The 19,288-nt window shown below is 52.4% G+C and overlaps 1 protein-coding gene across 1 annotated transcript; it reads left to right on the top strand.

Moving 5' to 3' along the window:
* The first annotated feature begins 5,859 nt into the window (after positions 1-5,859).
* Positions 5,860-15,102, top strand: LOC140001654 (uncharacterized). The gene is made up of 13 exons (XM_072033964.1): positions 5,860-5,993; positions 7,597-7,658; positions 8,206-8,362; positions 9,059-9,315; positions 9,709-9,794; positions 10,330-10,937; positions 11,674-11,791; positions 12,312-12,438; positions 12,942-13,115; positions 13,532-13,689; positions 13,963-14,085; positions 14,278-14,398; positions 14,923-15,102. Exons 1-13 carry the CDS (start codon positions 5,933-5,935, stop codon positions 15,085-15,087), a joined length of 2,217 nt encoding a protein of 738 aa, XP_071890065.1. The 5' UTR covers positions 5,860-5,932; the 3' UTR covers positions 15,088-15,102.
* Positions 15,103-19,288: the final 4,186 nt, after the last annotated feature.

The raw sequence follows: 19,288 nt of genomic DNA, 5'->3' as shown, positions 1-19,288 counted from the left end.
AGATGATTTTTAAGTGAGGATGAGAAATACTGAATCCAAGAAGCCCACTAATGGAGCTCAGCTTAATAAGAACTGTCTTATTTGATAACTGTAGGTGCAGAAGAATTCAGAACTAACCACTTTATGATGGACAAAGTTCTAAGGAGTCACAAAGGCTCAGCATCACCACAGGGTTCCTTCCAGAAACCCCTTACAATCCTCCTGTGACATATAATTTTTAGAATACTGGCAGGTGTGAAAGGGCTTTCCTGTGGAGATCACGAACAGCAAGAGACAGGAATTATGACAGCAGATCTATCAGAGGCTTAGCTGATTCTGCAAGTTAGAGAACAGATTCTACTTGTTGGATATATTTCCATGTTAAAGCGTATCCATTTCAGTGACTACAACCCACAGAGCACCAGACCTGTGATTTAAGGTTGCTGCTTCCATTGGCACAGCTGTCCGAGGGCCACGTGTGGCACCAGAAGCTTGGATTTGTGGTTCAGTGTGTTCCTCTCTAATGAATAGGAGCACACTGTGTGTAGACATGACTGCCGTGGCCTGGCACCTTTTCCATGCTTCATCCTGCCATTGGGGATCTCCTTCCTGCCAATTCTGACCTTTGATTTCAGCCAGCATGAAATTCTCTAAGGGCAAGAGTTCCTCTTCCCTTGTTTTCCAGGCTACGCGCATTTTGAGGAACTGCCATATGCTCAGATTGCCTCAGGAATCCATGTCTCTGAGAGCGCAGTACGGCTTTGCGTGGAAAGGACCACACATCTCTTCCGTGCCTGCACAGAGGACATGCAAAACGCTGCCTTCCTTTGGAGGGAGATTGGCATGCTGATCATGCATGGGAAAGAGTTCAAAATGTGATTCCGTGCAGACTTTCTGCGAAAGCTGAATGGGACAACAAATACTTTGGAAGCTCTTCTCATGGTAGGATTTTCATTTTCCCAGCTCTACCCATGGTTCTTCTGAAATGCCTTCCAGGGACTGGGTGGCTGCTTTCTCCTGGCCTGTCGTGCTTCTTCAGCCATTTGGGCTCCTAGTGGTCTGCAGGAAAGCAGGCCCTGTAGAGCACTTCCCTTGCAGGCAGTGGCCTGGCTCTGCAAGAGATCTCCCTGAGAGAGGTCTTGCTTTTTGGCTAAAGGCCAGCGTGTCAGTGGGGATCACCGCGCAGACCAGTGCTTGGACAGGGAGTGGAGGTGCAGGCAGAGCCAGGGTTGCTGAGGCTGGAGCCCTTAGGCAGCTCTCGGTGGGGCCAAGGGACAAGGATGAAGAAGAGCCACCATGAAACCAGCATGACCACCCCGTTCCCTCTAAGCAGTAAGTGTGCAGCAGCTGCAGCAAAGGCCTGGGGTAGTGGAGTGGTGCTGAGGCACCTGTGGGTTGAGGAAGCCAGCCCCTGAGCCATGGGGTTGTTTACAGAGCCCTGGGAAGTCGAAGGAAGTCTGACCTGGCTTAGAGCCCAATGCCAGGGCCCTCTCCACAGCTCAGGGCAGACAAATGGGGCCTCGCTGGGAAAGGGTGGCTGGTTGAGGGAAGAGGTAGGGGTTTCGCAGCTGAATGGTGAGAGCAACTTTGTCCTTGCTGCTGCAGGACTCTTTCTGCACGGACACATGGGACCCTAAGGGAGGTGGCGACGTGCATCATAGGGCAGGTGGCCCGTAAGCGACAGGGAGAGAAAGATGCGGAGAGGGATCTGCAGGAGCAGCTGAAGTGGTAAATTTCTCCCGATGCGGGCAGTATTTCCTCCCATGCAGTGCCCTTCCTCCCACTCCCCCAGCCCTGCTGGAAAGAGGGGCTTTTCCTGGCACCGGCCTTCTGCAGCCCCAGCAGACGGCCTGCTTGGGAGCCCCGTCTGGGAGTGCTCTCCAGGTGCTCACACCACCTCGTCCCGCTGTGTGCTTGCAGTGAGCTGGCAGTGCTGCGGTGGAATCGGTCAGCAAAAGAGGCGCAGAGCTGCCAACAGCTTTGGCAAATGGGTCACCAGCCTGCACCCCCCGCTGGGCCGAGGCAGAGGAAGTCAAGCTGGGTAAGTGCCCTGGGCTCCTGTAGTGACTGTGCAGAGAAGCATTTTCCTGATGGACCTCGTGGCATGGAGAGCAGCCAGCTGTGGAGCGGGAGGCCTCACAACAGACGCCCCTTCCAGCCGCAGGGCACTGGGGAGAACGTTTCACAGTGGGGCTCAGGCAGCTGCAAACTGAAGGGTCGGCAGCCGCGTTCATCCCGTGTTTGGCTCTCCCTTCTCAAGCCAGAGTCCATCCTTCTCCTCCCAGAATATGGACCCCCAGAAGCGTTGCCCTCGGGGTCGGTACCTGCTCAGCCCGAGGTCCCAGACCCTGCCTGCCTCAGCGCCAGGCCTATTAGCACCGCAACACGGTATGCAGGAATGGGATTGGACACAGGGTCTGGGACTGCATCACAGGGACTGCATCACAGGCCTGCTGTCTCCAGCCAGCGTCAGATCCCCTCATTTCTGTCCTGAACAGAGTTGCAGTGTTGCTCTGCACGTCTCTGTGTATGCAAAACTACAGAGGTCTGTGTTGAACTTGGGACAATGTGCTCAGCATCAGGCTTGAGAATGGGCACTGTGACACAGGAATGAAGGCACCCCAAAGCTGCTGGCTGCTGGGCAGCCACACCCTGCCTGTGCTCTGCGAATGCTGCATGCCAGCAGTGGCAGTCGCTGCAGATGGAGCAGCACCCTAACTCCCTCAGGCAGCAGCAACGCGCTTCCCAGATGGTCCAGCGGAGCTCTGGCTGCAGAGGGGCTGCAGGTACAAATCTATGGGGCTCAGTGACATGCATCGCAGGGTTGTGAGGGAGCTGGCTCATGGAGTTGCCAATGCTGTCTCCCCTTAATTTTTCAAAAGTCCTGGAAATCAGGTGAAGTCGCTGGTGACTGAAAAAAGGGAAAGAATCACAGAATCACAGAATCACAGAATTTCAAGGTTCGAAGAGACCTCAAGATCATCGAGTCCAACCTCTGACCTAACACTAACAAGTCCTCCACTAAACCATATCACTAAGAAACATCACTGTCATTTTTAAAAAGGGCTGAAAGGAGGACCCAGAGAACGACAGAGTGGTGAACCTCCCCTCTGTGCCAGGAAAGATCACAAAACCGATCCTCCTGGAAGCAGTGTCAAAGCACGTGCGAGTCAAGGAGGTGATGCGAGACAGCCAGCATTAGCTTCACCAAAGCATAGTGTGTCATAGTGGCCAATGAGATACCAACGTGAGGTCACGTGTAGGGAAACTGCAGAAAGCTTTAGGCAAAGCCAAACTCCAGGAAAATGAGGAAAATCACTTCTTGCCTCTCCCATTGCTTCTTGAAATCTGATAGCCCTACTGACTGTGGTTAGGGCAGTGACATAGTTGCTGCATGAGTCTTCTGACCTTGAAGATGGAAAGTCCAGTTTGACTAATACAGAAGACTGGGATGCCGTACGTTTCCTTTCCTTTGAGATAATCTTTTGAGACCAAATGTCCCAGATGTCACTGCCGCTCAAAAGAACTTTTAACTGGGAAAAAGAGGAGGAATACTCAGCAAGGTCAGTGAACAATCTGCCTTCTGTCAAGCTCTCCAGGATTATCCAGGGAAATGCATGTGTCCTTCCAATGTGCCATTCCTGACTGTAAGTGAAGCTCACTGTTAAGGGTTCTCTATTTTAAAATGTTACTGGAAGAGCATGAAGCTTACTTCATGACAGCTGTTATGAGACATCACAGCCCCATGAAAATGCTAAAGCACTGAGTTGTAAGGTAGAGAAAATAGACTACTCCTTGGATATATAACCATGTTAAAGCTCTTGACCACTCACCACAAGACTGTGATTTCCAGTTACTGCTCCCATTGGCCCAGCTGTCCGAGGGCCACATATGGCACCAGGAGCTTGGGTCTGTGGTGGGATGCTTTCTTTTTCATGATTAGGAGCAAATATGTGTGGACATGAATGCCATACCCTGGCACCTTTTTCACTGCCTGGTCCTGCAGTTATGGATATTCTTCCTGCCAATTTTGATATCTGATTTCAGCCAGCGTAGCAGTTCTCTAAGTGCATGTGTTCCTCCTGCCTTGTTTTCCAAGCCACTGCCATTTGGAGTAACTGCCATATGCTCAGATCACCTCGGGAATCCGTGTCTCTGGGAGCACGGTGTGGCTTTGCGTGGAAAGGACCACGCATCTCTTCCGTGCCTGCACAGAGGACATGCAGAACGCTGCCTTCCTTTGGAGGGAGATTGCCATGCTGATCATCCAGGGAAAAGATGTCAAAATGCGATTCTCTGCTGTCCATGGAAACATTTTTAGCATCACAGCCCCACGAAAAAGCTAAACCACTGAGTTGTGAGCTAGATTAAAAAGACCACTCCTTGGATATATTCCCATGGTAAAGCTCTTTTATTACCATGACTAGAACCCACTGATCACAAGGCCATCCAGACTGCTAATGGTCGCACTTCTTTCCGTTCATCAAGCTTTGTTTCCAAAGCACTCTGGGTCATTCCTTGGAGGCTGTCCACCCTGCACTTTGCAGCGGATGAACTTTGATAGAGCAGGGAAAGGCCAGCGAGGAGGGAGGGCTTGACTGTCAGTCCGGCTCCCAGGGCAGCTCTCTCTTGAGGCCACAGCTGTACCTGCTCGCCTGCAGCTCCGCTCTTGCTGGCCAGCACACTTCCACACACTGGTCTATGGCCGCATACCCTGCTGTGGCTGCAAATCCCTCTTTGGAAGGGACACTGCAGGGAACAGGAGGAAGAGGAAGAGAAGCAGGCTTTTGCCTGGGGCAGCTCTGGGCACCAGTCCCCTCACAGGTCAAAACTGTCCAGAGGCCTGCAAAGCCAGGGTGCTGCGGGGTGCCCAGGCCAGCACTGTGAGGGCTACCCAGAGCTGTGCAGGCACCGTGCTGCGCAGGGGAGCTGAGCAGACCTCCAAAAGCTCCTCTCCAGACACCTGGGTCAGGACAATGCTCTCAGCAGTGGGCTTGAGAGCGGGCTGTGCAACAGGAGGGAAGGCACCCCGAAGCTGCTGGGCACCCACACCCTGCTTGGGCTCTGCAGGTGCTCCAGGCCAGCAGTGGCAGTGGCTGCAGCTGCAGCGGGACTCGGACCCCCGCAGGCAGCAGGAGGACACTGCCCCGATGGTCTGGAGGAGCTCTGGCTGCACAGGGGCTGCCACAGTGCTGGTAGTGGCACTGCTCATCCCTCACGTCCCAGCTGAGGGGTCCTTGGGCTCCCTGGCACTGTCACAGTGAACAGGTTAAAAGAGAGGTGGCCCCTTCCACAACATCCCCCTTAATGTTGCTAGCAGATCCATGGCTGAACCAGGCAATGTCTGTGCTCAAAAGGTGGGATGTTCATCTGGTGGGGCTTCCTGGGCCCAGGCAGCCATAATGGCTGCAGGACAGAAAGCAGAGCTCCACCTGTGGTGCCTGTAGTTTCTCCATAGGCCATCGAGTAGTGTGCCTGGGAGGCTTCTTTCTTCTCATTGTCTCCATGTCTCTCTTGTCACGTCTGTGTGGGTCTAGTCTGCTTTCTGCTTTTTGGTTTTGGGTAAAGAAACCCACCAGCAGTTACAGGCCATGAGCGCTTACGGCCTGGGGAGAGCCCTCATGGTCAGGAGACAGTGAGGTGGAGGCAGCTCCCCCAAATGCCCCCTGCAGCCCCTACCTGCTACGGAGTCCCCCCTGGGCAGTGCCCGGGCAGGGTCGCTGCAGCCCCTCTGTGACACCGTCTGACGTCATAGTGCGACATTCCTACCTCACAATGGTGACTGCCACCTTTCAACCTGGGGTCGCCACACGTCATCCCACTTGTCTCTGAGAGGCTGAGGGGACTCGAGGCACTCTCCAGAGAGTTGCTCTTGCCACTGCTCTGCTTCGGAGGAGCTGTTTTGCAGTGAGGAGAAGGTGGTGTGAGAGGCCACAGCAGGGGTAGAACTAAGATGGCAAAATACTTCCCTGCGCCTTGCATGCCTCCAACAATTGAGAAGCTCATAAATTCTGGTAAGACCCAAATTCACGAGGGCTGTCAGGGTCAATGACATCTCTGAAAACTGGTGTGGAGCCCCTGAGGCCAGTGGGGGTGGCTGCGAAGGCCTGGTGTCTGCAGGAAAGGGCCTCCTTGACCATGCCGTAGGGCTGAGGGACTGACTTGGCAGCTGGCGCTCCGGGGCTTTTTTACTGACCCAGCCCCTGTATTCCCTACGGTACCCCAGAAAAAAAGTTGCCAGTCCTGAGGGTTGCTCCTTGCCTGGCAGTGGGCGCTGCCCACCCTGAGCTCCTGGCTGGCTGGAAGAATTGGAGGGCTCTGTGGGCTGTGCAGCGTCACTGTGCTGGGAGGTGTGATGTGGGGAAGCTGCACATATATCTGCATATACTCATGTGTTAAAGCTCCTCTGTCCACTTCCATGACTAGAAGTGAAAGACTGGGGGAGATACACTAGAGAAGGACAATTGTATGCAACTGCAGAAGGTTCAGTTGATAGAGTAGAATCTTAAATATAAAAGACACAGCTATTTCTATTGAGAGAATCGTGCCTGGTGACAGGACGAGGGGGAATGGGCTAAAGTCGCACCAGGGGAGGTTTAAGTTGGCTATTAGGAAGAACATCTTTACTGAAAGGATTGTTAGGCAGTGGATTAGGCTTCTGAGGAAAGTGGTGAGTCGCCATCCTTGGAGGTCTTTTAAAGACATTTAGATTTAGAGTTTAGTGATATGGTTTAGTGGAGGACTTGTTAGTGTTAGGCCAGATGTTGGACTAGGTGATACTGGAGGTCTCTTTCAACCTAGATGATTCTGTGATTCTGTGAATCGTTACTTACTAGACTTTTATTACCACAACATCCGCAGCATATCAAACTCTCTGATGAAATAGTTTTTGCCCCAAAGAAATGGCAGATTTCCTGCCGCTTGTCACTGCCACAAGCTGACTAAAAGAATAGTATTTCTACAAAGCAGTTTACTTGAAAAGAGCAGTGGCAAACGTAGAATGTGCTGACTGCGGATAAATTTGCCCCATTCACTTCAGTCTAAGAGCACACGACAGAGAAATGACAGCAAATACAGCTCTCTTGAGCACACTCAAAAGCACCCAAAAATTCCGTGAGGAAGCAGGCTACATATGTTCCCCAATCCTCTCCTCTGCCATAACTGTAACATCCTATTAACAGGTAGTTTTGCCTTTGGGACGCCTTATGTGAGACAATTGAGTTCTGTGCTCTCTGATATGTCCCTCCTTTTTTGAGCATGTTTTTGCTGACACCTGTCAATACACAGGGGACATGGGGAAGCTGCTCCCTGCTGGGGAGACACCAGGGCCTGCCCTGAGCCTCCTAGAGTCCCACTGAACACAGCACCGTGCCCTCAGTGGTGTGACAGTCCACTGCCAGGTTGGCCTTGGGGATAGGTCACTCCTGGAAAGCTGCACCTGAAAGGCAAGGAGCCCTCTTTGGGGCAGCCTGAGGAGTCGTGCTGCCTCTGCTGGGCTCTCGAGAAGACACCTGTAGAGTGTACATTAGAAATGCATCGGTCCTTGGATAGCGGTGTGCTGAGTGGCTTTGATGTTGCTGTCAGAGAGCATGACGTGTGTTTTCCTTGGTTTTCCAGAGATTGCTAAGATTTGGGCCAGCGCATCCCATTACCTGAGTCAACAGCTGGCTCTCCACCAGGTGAGACTTGCTTCTTCTTCCCTCACACCATGATGTTCCATGAAGCAATGAGAGCACTTTGTCATCAAGAGCAGTTATTCTTCCCTCCTTTGGAAGCAGGACCAGTGCCCCAGAAGGCCTCAGTAATGCACTGCTGGGCCACGGGCTCCGCTGTCAATTGAGATGCACTGTGAGGTCCAGGCCCAAATTTCAGAAAAAGGGATGGACTTTTCCTGGGGCTTCCTGAGTCCCCCATTGCCAGAGCTGATTACTGAACTGGGCAGGGGTACTATTCCAAGGGGAGTTCCAAGTGTGGAAAGCCCGCTTGTATCTCAGTGAGCCAAAGGACGTGTGTCGGCTTTTCCTTCACTTCCTGGTTCTTCCTTGGGGATGGGGGGTGAGAAGGAAAAGTCCAGGCTGTCCACATCTTCTCCCAGCTCTCCAAGGAACCCGTCTTGCTCAGTTGTATCTCAGGTGTGGATAGGGCACAAAGCGCCTTCCCCGCTCTCTGGCAAATCATCTCTTTGTCCCTGCAAAGCTTCTTCTCATCCACCCTCTTCTGTTTCAGGCTGTCCACATTCCTGGTCTTGGAACATTCACAGTTGTCACAGAGCAAGTGGCCAACCAGGAAAAGGACATCGTGACTGTTGAGAGACCCGTGTTTCATCTGGCTAAGGCTATTGTGCACAACAATGACCTCCGATACGACTACATAGACGTTCCAGGTAGGAAGACTGAGGACTGAAAGTGGTGTTTGCCCTTGCAGCAGAATGTGAGAGCTGTGCTCTGCTGTCCATTGGTGACGCAGACCTGGTGGCACAACCAGGGAAAAGCTTGTCAAAGCGTGCCTGGTGTGGAACGGAACCAGTCTCTCTGAGTATTTTAAATAATCACCAGCTGACAGTGCAGCATAACACTTCATTCTCTTTGACCTGCTTCAACAACAGGTTTTATTCCAGTTTTACTGGAAACGTGTCTTCTTGCCCCATGGTGTTTCAACACTTCCTCCCACATGCTGCTGTAGTAGGCCTCGTACAGGCAAATGCCAGAGCTCTTCTTGGCTCTGAACACCTCTTTGCAAGCAGAAAAAGCTTGCAAAATGCGGCTCATTCCAAAACCCCCAGTCCACAAGGCCTGTAACTTCCAGTTGCTGCTTCCACTGCCACAGCTACCTGAGGACCCTCTGTGGCACCAGGAACTTGGGTCTGTGGTTGGGAGTGTTCCTGTCTAATGATTAGCAGCACACTGCATGTGGACAAGACTACCATGGCCTGGCACCATTCAGCTTGCTGTGGGTCCTAGCACCTTTTTCCCCACCAAAAACTGTGGATAAGGATCTTCTTCCTGCCAGTTCTGACCTTTGATTTTAGCCAGCTTAGCATCTCTCTAAGAGCGCGTGTTCCTCTTCCCTTGTTTTCCAGGCTACGCGCATTTTGAGGAACTGCCGTATGCTCAGATCGCCTCAGAAAACAATGTTTCTGAGAGCTTAGTGCGGCTTTGCATAGAAAGGAGCACGCGTCTCTTCCGTGTCTGCATAGAGGACAGGCAGAACATCGCCTTCCTTTGGAGAGACATTGGCATGCTGATCATCGAGGGCAAGGATGTTAAAATGAAATTCTATGAAGACTTTCTGGAAAAGTTGAATGGGACAACAGATACTTTGGAAGCTCTTCTCATGGTAGGATTTTCATTTTCCCAGCTCTACCCATGTCTTCTGAAATGCCTTCCAGGGACTGGGTGGCTGCTTTCTCCTGGCCTGTCGTGCTTCTTCAGCCATTTGGGCTCCTCGTGGTCTGCAGGAAAGCAGGCCCTGTAGAGCACTTCCCTTGCAGGCAGTGGCCTGGCTCTGCAAGAGATCTCCCCGAGAGAGGTCTTGCTTTTTGGCAAAAGGCCAGCGTGTCAGTGGGGATCACCGCGCAGCCCAGTGCTTGGGCAGGGAGTGGAGGTGCAGGCAGAGCCAGGCTTGCTGAGGCTGGAGCCCTTAGGCAGCTCTCCGTGGGGCTAAGGTGGACCAAGCAGCCAGCCCTTGCCAGTGTCCCCATCGCCCGTCACTTGTTTCTCTCTATTGCAGATGCCAGAGATGAACAACTCCATCATCTCTCACCTCGACACTGCTGCTTCTCAGACCACTTCTGGATGTGTCATTGTCTTTCCAATGTGAGTAAGCTTGTTCCTGCTGCTCTCAGCAGAGAAAGAGATCGGCTTCTCAGCTCATGCTTGGGGGGAGGGCTGCCTTGCTGGGCCCTGTGGATTGTGCTTGTGACGGTATTCTTCAGTGCTGGGAGGACTGTTTTGCAGGGAGTTCCGTGGAGAAACGTGGGACAGCAGTAGTGCTTTAGATGACTGTGCTGCTATAGACATAGAGAGTTTTTTGGGCTCGTTCTCCATCAGCATTCTCCCACTGGTTCTTTTCTCCTGTGAAGCGAGATTGCCTTCCCCTTGGGCCCACGGGCTAGAGGAGGAATAGTTCCATGTCCAAACGGGAGCTTGAGTCTGCTGGGGTTGCACGTTGCTTTGTGAGCTATGAGTTAGAGGTAGCTATGTGTTGGATGGTGCTGAGTTAGAGAGGAATAAGTTTTTCCCCTGAAGCAGCAGGCAGGATTATTGCAAGGTCAGCCATGCTCACAACAAGGACAGGAGAACATTGGCACAGTGCCCTATCTTCAGCATGGTTCCTTCCTCTTCCTTCCAGGTACAAACTCGAGAAAGTGTTTAAGAAGCCAAGGGTGAAAGTGAGTCTGAGAGGGCAAGTGAAGCCCATCAAAGAACAAATGACAGTGACTCTGAGAGGGCAAGTGAAGCCCATCAAAGAACAAATGACAGTGACTCTGAGAGGGCAAGTGAAGCCCATCAAAGAACAAATGACAGTGACTCTGAGAGGGCAAGTGAAGCCCATCAAAGAACAAATGACAGTGAATCTGGGAGGGGAAGTGAAGCCCAGCAAGGAAGAAAAGACAATGAGTCTGAGAGGGCAAGTGAAGCCCATCAAAGAAGAAAGGACAGTGAATCTGAGAGGGCAAGTGAAGCCCAGCAAAGTAGAAAAGACAGTGAGTCTGGGAGGGAAAGTGAAACCAAGCAAAGAACAAAGGACAGTGAGTCTGGGAGGGAAAGTGAAGCCCATCAAAGAAGAAACGACAGTGAGTCTGGGAGGAAAAGTGAAGCCAAGCAAAGAAGAAAGGACAGTGAGTCTGGGAGGGAAAGTGAAGCCCAGCAAAGAACAAACGACAGTGAGTCTGGGAGGACAAGTGAAGCCCAGCAAAGAAGGAGGCCAGACAAAAGGAGGAGAGCGAGGCAAGAAAGGTAAGGGACCCATGGGTCACTTGTAGGGGGTGTAGGATTCCTTCCTTCTTGTCTGGAGGTGATTAGATCAGAGGTTACCACAGAGTGCCTGAAAAAGCCTGAGACACCTCCTGTGATTCCATCCCATGGTGGGAAAGCTCGAGCAAGCCATTGTGGAACAAGGTTGCGGGACAGCCCTGCACCACAAATGTCCACCGCGAGTGCTGAAGGACAACTTTCCTGTAGCCTCCACTACCCGGCCTGTGCTGCAAACCCCGGAAAACTCTGACTCAGCTTCCTTCCATGCTCTCAGATGCCTCACAAACACTGCCTCTCTTGTGAGCATGCCTCTGTAGCAAATGTGTGTGCGTGGGACTGATGAACAGATGCAAGAGCTGTCTCCTCTGGTCCTAAGCGATTCCCCACCCCAGAACGACTCTTTGAGGGAATGGGCATCTCCCAGAGAGTCCCCCATTTCAGCACATGGTAGAGATTAGGGTATCAAAATGGTATTCCCCAGGGAACAATGGTGCAGTGTAGCCAGGAAGAAAGAGCTGGAGAAAGAGAGTGTCCGAAAAGGCCTACGAGGTCTCAGGAAACATGGCTCCACAGTGACAAAAATGGCCCCTGCCAATGGTGTTGCCACAGGCTTGAGCTGATCTGCATGTCATTCTTGCTGGAACTGGGGCAGAATTGGCACTCTATTACCATAACAACAGAGTTGGTTTACTGAAGTTGTCTCCTTTCTTCTTTCCAGAGGATCTTCCCAAGAAGCGCCTCCTTCGTCGAGCAACACTTTCTCCAGAGAGGTTACCTGCCCTGACAGTGAAGTCAGAGAGCAGCCGGAAAGCTCAGAAGACAGAGCGTCATGCCAGGTGAGACTCCTGGAGAGACAAGTGAGGGTGCTGCCCTGCTCTTGCCTGTGTAGGAGTGCAGTTTCTCCTGGATGCAGAAGCTCTATGTGCTCAAAGTGCAGCTATCCCACCTCCCACTACCTTGTGATTTCTTGCTGCATGGCAAGCATCTTGCAGCATCGTTTCTTAGCTGGGTAACTAATGGAAACAGCTCCTTGCAGGACTGGGAGGTCTTGCCTTCCCTCAGACTGCAATGAGCACATTCATTGTCTCGATGTCTGAAGAGACTACCCCAGGAGCGATGGTGGAAGAGTGCAGGTGTTCTCCTAGCATCTTTTGGACACTATCGAGTGTTGGTTTGGGCTGGTTCTCAACCACCCAGGCTGTTTCAAGCTCTCGGAGAGACGTGACAGAGACCAGATCAAGCATTCAGGGGCTCTACAGCCTTTTGCAGCAGAAGCAGATGCACCATTTGGAAGCAGATGATGCAAAACCAGCTCCTCCCACACTCTGGTCACCTTGTCCCATTGTGTCTTTGCAGTAAGCTTCCGGCCATCCAGGGGAGTTCTGTGAAGGAAAAGAAAGAGGAAGAGGAAAAGAAAGTAATTCCTCAAGTGACTCCCAGGATGGTAGACTTTATTTCCAAAACTATTGAGCAGAGGAAAGAGGTACGTGGAAAGGATTGCTGCAGAACGTATGTCTAACTTAACTGTAGAATAGCATCACTCAATGGACACTGATTCACAGAACATTCTTGACTTGTGCCTTCATGTGACCACTGAGTTGTTTCTTTGGGTGCTTAATTGAAGAGAAGCCCTTTACTGTGTCATTTGAGAAGATGCTTTTCGCTCCCATGATCTTCCTGAAACACACCCAAAGAGCTTACCCAGGGATGCTTCCAATGGCAATATCACTGCATGGCTTGCCCGGGTGGGATAGCCAGCTGTCAGGTTGCTTCTAGCCCCATGGTCGCTTAGCTTGCATGGACATTTTTGAAGGGCTCTTTAGGTGACTCTTTGGTTGAGCCTGCAGGAGCATGGAAGCAACCCTGAGCTGACAGAAGGGCAGAAGACTGAGAGGGTGGAAGAGAGTGCAGGAAGGGGGGAGACACCCCAGCCCTCCCTCTACAGCATTACTAACTGCCTGTGTTTGTATTTTGCTTATACTCTAGAAAAAGTGCTTTAAGATTGAGGAGAAGCTTCCAAAACACATTCAGAAGTTCTTGGCTGATGAGGAAAATAAGAACAAAGAGCTGCAGGAAGTTAAAAAGAAACAACCCAAGCCACGTAGCCCAGAACCAAGCACATCAAATACCGAGAGCGAAGTAGAGACGCCAACAACCGAGGTACTTTGAATTTGTGCACTAAAGGAGCACTTCCCCACCGGGAAACTGAGACTGCAAGGTGTTAGTGTTAGGTCAGAGGTTGGACTCGATGATCTTGAGGTCTCTTCCAACCTAGGCAATTCTGTGATTCTAGCACTCAACCATAGTAGCACTATTGCTGCAGCACTGCAGGGTGGGGGGCTGCTGCCTTTGCTGAGCAAGAGAGACCAACAGGGAGTTTTAAGAAAACCCCGGTAGTGCTGGGACATGACCCTGGGAGCGCACCGATGGCCTTGTGCTGGTTGTTTTTGCAGTCCCCCTGGGGTCCCTGTCAGAAGTGGTGTGGAGGGTGCCTCGGACGGTGGGAGGGAGCTGCATGCTGGGAAGTATCAGCACAGCGCTGCAGGGCTGTTGTAATGAGTGTAATTCCTGTGCAGGAATCCTCTTCCTCTGAGGAGGAAACGTCCAGCTCTCTGTCTGAGAGCGACTCAGGGCAGTCGAGCCCTGACCTCATAGAGAGAATGATGGGGGAGTGGGACGAGGATGAAGAAGAGCCACCCAGAACCCAGGAGGACAGCCCTGTTCCCCCTAAGCGGTAAGTGTGCAGCAGCTGCAGCCAAGGCCTGGGGTAGTGGAGTGGTGCTGAGGCACCTGTGGGTCAAGGAAGCCAGCCCCTGAGCCATGGGGTTGTTTACGGAGCCCTGGGAAGTCGAAGGAAGTCTGACCTGGCTTAGAGCCCAATGCCAGGGCCCTCTCCACAGCCCAGGGCAGCCAAATGGGGCATCGCCGGGAAAGGGTGGCTGGTTGAGGGAAGAGGTAGGGGTTTCGCAGCTGAATGGTGAGAGCAACTTTGTCCTTGCTGCTGCAGGACTCTTTCTGCACGGACACATGGGACCCTAAGGGAGGTGGCGACGTGCATCATAGGGCAGGTGGCCCGTAAGCGACAGGGAGAGAAGGATGCAGAGAGGGATCTGCAGGAGCAGCTGAAGTGGTAAATTTCTCCCGATGCGGGCAGTATTTCCTCCCATGCAATGCCCTTCCTCCCACTCCCCCAGCCCTGCTGGAAAGAGGGGCTTTTCCTGGCACCGGCCTTCTGCAGCCCCAGCAGACGGCCTGCTTGGGAGCCCCGTCTGGGAGTGCTCTCCAGGTGCTCACACCACCTCGTCCCGCTGTGTGCTTGCAGTGAGCTGGCAGTGCTGCGGTGGAATCGGTCAGCAAAAGAGGCGCAGAGCTGCCAACAGCTTTGGCAAATGGGTCACCAGCCTGCACCCCCCGCTGGGCCGAGGCAGAGGAAGTCAAGCTGGGTAAGTGCCCTGGGCTCCTGTAGTGACTGTGCAGAGAAGCATTTTCCTGATGGACCTCGTGGCATGGAGAGCAGCCAGCTGTGGAGCGGGAGGCCTCACAACAGACGCCCCTTCCAGCCGCAGGGCACTGGGGAGAACGTTTCACAGTGGGGCTCAGGCAGCTGCAAACTGAAGGGTCGGCAGCCGCGTTCATCCCGTGTTTGGCTCTCCCTTCTCAAGCCAGAGTCCATCCTTCTCCTCCCAGAATATGGACCGCCAGAAGCGTTGCCCTCGGGGTCGATACCTGCTCAGCCCGAGGTCCCAGACCCTGCCTGCCTCAGCGCCAGGCCTATTAGCACCGCAACACAGTATTCAGGAATGGGAGTGGACACAGGGTTTGGGACTGCATCACAGGGACTGCATCACAGGCCTGCTGTCTCCAGCCAGCGTCAGATCCCCTCATTTCTGTCCTGAACAGAGTTGCAGTGTTGCTCTGTATGTCTCTGTGTATGCAAAACTACAGAGGTCTTTGTTGAACTTTGCAGATGCGAAGGACAGTGCCAATGTATGTCAGCAAGGGACCAGAGAGGCCATCCAGCACACAGAAGGGTCCAGATGGAGAAATCCAGCAAGGGCCCTCCTTTCAGCACGAATGGGACGAGGGTTGCCCATCCAGGCTATTAATGCCAAAATTTCCTTCCATTCAATAAAACCCTGTCTCCAAAGTTCTCTGGGTCACAGAATCACAGAATTTCTAGGTTGGAAGAGACCTCAAGATCATCGAGGCCAACCTCTGACCTAACACTAACAGTCCCCACTAAACCATATCCCTAAGCTCTACATCTAAAGGTCTTGTAAAGACTTCCAGGGAAGGTGACTCCACCAGTTCCCTGGGCAGCCTGTTCCAGTGTCTAACAACCCTTTCGGTAAAGAAGTTCTTCCTAACATCCAACCTAAAACTCCCCTGGCGCAACTTAAGCCCATTCATCGGGCAAGCAGATGAATGGGCTTAGTCCTAATTCATCATGCGATGTCAAGCAGGGACTTGTTTCCATTCCTCCTCAACTCCCAGATCCCCTCCCTCTGCCCGATGGCGACAGGGCAGGGGGTCCACCCCCATTTGGGGTTTCTCACCTCGGTACCTCTCCTTGAGGCCCTGCAGGGAATCGCTCCTCCAGTCTATCTCCCGCTCACACTCCCTGATATCCCTCAACCTGTCCACCTCCTCCTTGAGCTCCGCCACCATGCGGACCAGGTCATCCACCTGCTCGCACCTCACGCACGCAGTTTCTCTGCCTCCCGCCGATGTCAGGAACAGGCTCAGGCACTCCCTGCATCCGGTGACCTGAACTGCTGCATTTTTTAACGGGTAGTCGGTCTGGGTGTGTACGGACTTCCTGGAGAGCACACCGTGCCTGCTGGAGACCATTATCGCCTAGCTAACGGCTGTCATTACAGGAGCTGTTCGTATTGGCGGGGGAGAGTGCTCTGCCCTGCCTGCTCGCACTGCCGCCCTAACTGCTGCGCTAACTGCCACACTAACTAACTGCTGCCCTAACTGCCGAGCTAACTAACTGCCGCGCTAACTAACTGCCGCGCTAACTAACTGCCGAGCTAACTAACTGCCCCGCATCTGCCCCAAAGCCGATCGCCTCGGCAAATGGCAGTGAAATGGCAGTGGCGCCCGATTTAAATACACGCCGCTGACGCTGCTGGCTCTGCCTACGCCTCATCGGCCTCCCTCACGAGGGCTGCCGGGTCCTGGTGGCTCCCTCAAGTAGGCTCGATGCCGGAAAAATTAGCCATGCCTGGCCCGATCCCCCACTCCGCTGCAGAACGCGTCTGCCCTGGAGCCGATCGCCTCGGCAAATGGCGAGGCAAATGGCAAATGGGTCTTTCCTTGGTGGCTGCCCACTCTGCACTTTGCAGTACATGAGTTTTGGTGAGGAAGCGGAAGAGGAAGGGGAAGAGTCAGAGTCAGAGTCAGAGTCAGAAGAAGAGGAAGAGGAAGAAAAGGAAAAGACATTCCTGTAGTTTAAATTATTGAGGAAATTAATTGTTTTTTGCTTAATGGAGAAAGGAGAGAGGAAATAAGACGAGCCAGCGGGGAAGAAGACCAGCCTGGCTCAACAGAGAACTGTGGCTTGAGCTTAGGAGAAAAAAGAGGGTTTATAATCTTTGGAAAAGCGGGCAGGCCACTAAGGAGGACTATAAGGATATAGCGAGGCTGTGCAGGGACAAAATTAGGAAGGCCAAAGCTCATCTGGAGCTCAATCTGGCTATTGCCGTTAAAGATAACAAAAAAACGTTTTTATAAATACATCAGCACAAAAAGGAGGACTAAGGAGAATCTCCATCCTTTACTGGATGCGGGGGGAAACTTAGTTACAAGAGATGAGGAAAAGGCGGAGGTGCTCAATGCCTTCTTCGCCTCAGTCTTTAGCGGCAATACTGGTTGTTCTCTGGATACCCAGTTCCCTGAGCTGGTGGAAGGGGATGGGGAGCAGGATGTGGCCCTCACCATCCACGAAGAACTGGTTGGTGACCTGCTACGGCACTTGGATGTGCACAAATCGATGGGGCCGGATGGGATCCACCCAAGGGTACTGAGAGAACTGGCAGAGGAGCTGGCCAAGCCCCTATCCATCATTTATCAGCAGTCCTGGCTATCGGGGGAGGTCCCAGCTGACTGGCGGCTAGCAAATGTGACGCCCATCTACAAGAAGGGCCGGAGGGCAGACCCGGGAAACTACAGGCCGGTCAGTTTGACCTCAGTACCAGGGAAGCTCATGGAGCAGATCCTCTTGAGAGTCATCACGCAGCACTTGCAGGGCAAGCAGGCGATCAGGCCCAGTCAGCATGGGTTTATGGAAGGCAGATCCTGCTTGACGAACCTGATCTCCTTCTATGACAAAGTGGCGCGCTGGGTGGACGAGGGAAAGGCTGTGGATGTGGTCTACCTTGACTTCAGCAAGGCATTTGACACCGTCTCCCACAGCATTCTCCTCAAGAAACTGGCTGCTCTTGGCTTGGACTGGCGCGCGCTTCGTTGCGTTAGAAACTGGCTGGATAGCCGGGCCCAAAGAGTCGTGGTAAATGGAGTCAAGTCCAGTTGGAGGCCAGTCACTAGTGGCGTCCCTCAGGGCTCGGTGCTGGGGCCGGTCCTCTTTAGTATCTTCATCAATGATCTGGACGAGGGCATTGAGTGCACCCTCAGTAAATTTGCAGATGACACCAAGCTATGCGCATGTGTCAATCTGCTCGAGGGTAGGAAAGCTCTGCAGGAGGATCTGGATAGGCTGCACCGATGGGCTGAGGTCAACTGCATGAAGTTCAACAAGGCCAAGTGCCGGGTCCTGCACCTGGGGCGCAATAACCCCAAGCAGAGCTACAGGCTGGGAGATGAGTGGTTGGAGAGCTGCCAGGCAGAGAAGGACCTGGGAGTGATTGTGGACAGCCAGCTGAATATGAGCCAGCAGTGTGCTCAGGTGGCCAAGAAGGCCAACGGCATCCTGGCTTGTATCAGAACCAGTGTGACCAGCAGGGCTAGGGAGGTGATCGTCCCCCTGTACTCGGCTCTGGTGAGGCCGCACCTTGAGTACTGTGTTCAGTTTTGGGCCCCTCGCTACAAGAAGGACATGGAGGTGCTTGAGCGGGTCCAGAGAAGGGCGACGAAGCTGGTGAGGGGCCTGGAGAACAAGTCCTACGAGGAGCGGCTGAAGGAGCTGGGCTTGTTCAGCCTGGAGAAGAGGAGGCTCAGGGGCGACCTTATTGCTCTTTACAGATACCTTAAAGGAGGCTGTAGTGAGGTGGGGGTTGGTCTGTTCTCCCACGTGCCTGGTGACAGGATGAGGGGGAATGGGCTTAAGTTGTGCCAGGGGAGTTTTAGGTTAGATGTTAGGAAGAACTTCTTTACTGAAAGGGTTGTTAGACACTGGAACAGGCTGCCCAGGGAAGTGGTGGAGTCACCATCCCTGGAGGTCTTTAAAAGACGTTTAGATGTAGAGCTTAGGGATATGGTTTAGTGGGGACTGTTAGCGTTAGGTCAGAGGTTGGCCTCGATGATCTTGAGGTCTCTTCCAACCTAGAAATTCTGTGATTCTGTGATTCTGTGAAATCACCATTGATAAACCTTGGAAAACTATAAAGCTCTTCATTGCCTTACAAAGGTGTCCTTGACACAGGTTAGGAAAGCAAATCTAAGCGACGGATGTCAGCTGACTGAGCAAAAAAATCTGTCTCCTTTAGAACTAACTCTGAGCAGTTCTAGAATCAAAAGTACATAAAGAAGAGAAAGGATTCTAGGCAAGCTGTCTTCTTTCTCCCAGCTGCTGCAGAACCAAGCCATTCTACTGGCCTGGAGTGATCAGGAGGAGAAGCATCAATCGACTTGGAGATCATGTCTTTAAGAGTCTTGTCAGGCAATTGGATATTAGCCTGTCTTCATGATCTTCTGAAATACTTCTTGAAAATAGTTGCTGGATATTTAGTTACCAGATTGCTTCCAGTAATGCTGATATTTAAATGAAACTGAAGAAAGAGACGATCTATGTGATCTGTGTGAACTGCTTGAGAGAGTCCAGCACAGAGCCACAAGGATGATTAAGGGAGTGGAGCATCTTCTTCATGAGGAAAGGCTGAGGGAGCTAGGTCTCTTTAGCTTGGAGAAGAGGAGACTGAGGGGTGATCTTATTAATGTTTATAAATATGTAAAGGGCGAATGTCAGGAGGACGGAGCCAGGCTCTTCTCGGTGACATCCAATGGTAGGACAAGGGGCAGTAGGTGCAAGCTGGAGCATAGGAGGTTCCGCTTAAATATGAGACAAAACTTTTTTATAGTGAAGGTGACAGACCACTTGAACAGGCTGCTCGGAGGGGTTGTGGAGTCTCCTTCTCTGGAGACTTTCTAAA

Source organism: Anas platyrhynchos, chromosome 2, assembly GCF_047663525.1.
Source record: "Anas platyrhynchos isolate ZD024472 breed Pekin duck chromosome 2, IASCAAS_PekinDuck_T2T, whole genome shotgun sequence".
Lineage (NCBI taxonomy): Eukaryota > Metazoa > Chordata > Aves > Anseriformes > Anatidae > Anas > Anas platyrhynchos.
This window is presented reverse-complemented; position numbering and strand designations above follow the sequence as displayed.

Bases quoted from the DNA above. Each gene is read 5' to 3' on its own strand.
- LOC140001654 (XM_072033964.1), top strand. From the start codon at position 5,933: ATGGCAAAATACTTCCCTGCGCCTTGCATGCCTCCAACAATTGAGAAG. The intron at 13,690-13,962 runs GTAAGTGTGCAG...TTGCTGCTGCAG, and splicing joins AGCCCTGTTCCCCCTAAGCG to GACTCTTTCTGCACGGACAC. The intron at 14,086-14,277 runs GTAAATTTCTCC...GTGTGCTTGCAG, and splicing joins CTGCAGGAGCAGCTGAAGTG to TGAGCTGGCAGTGCTGCGGT.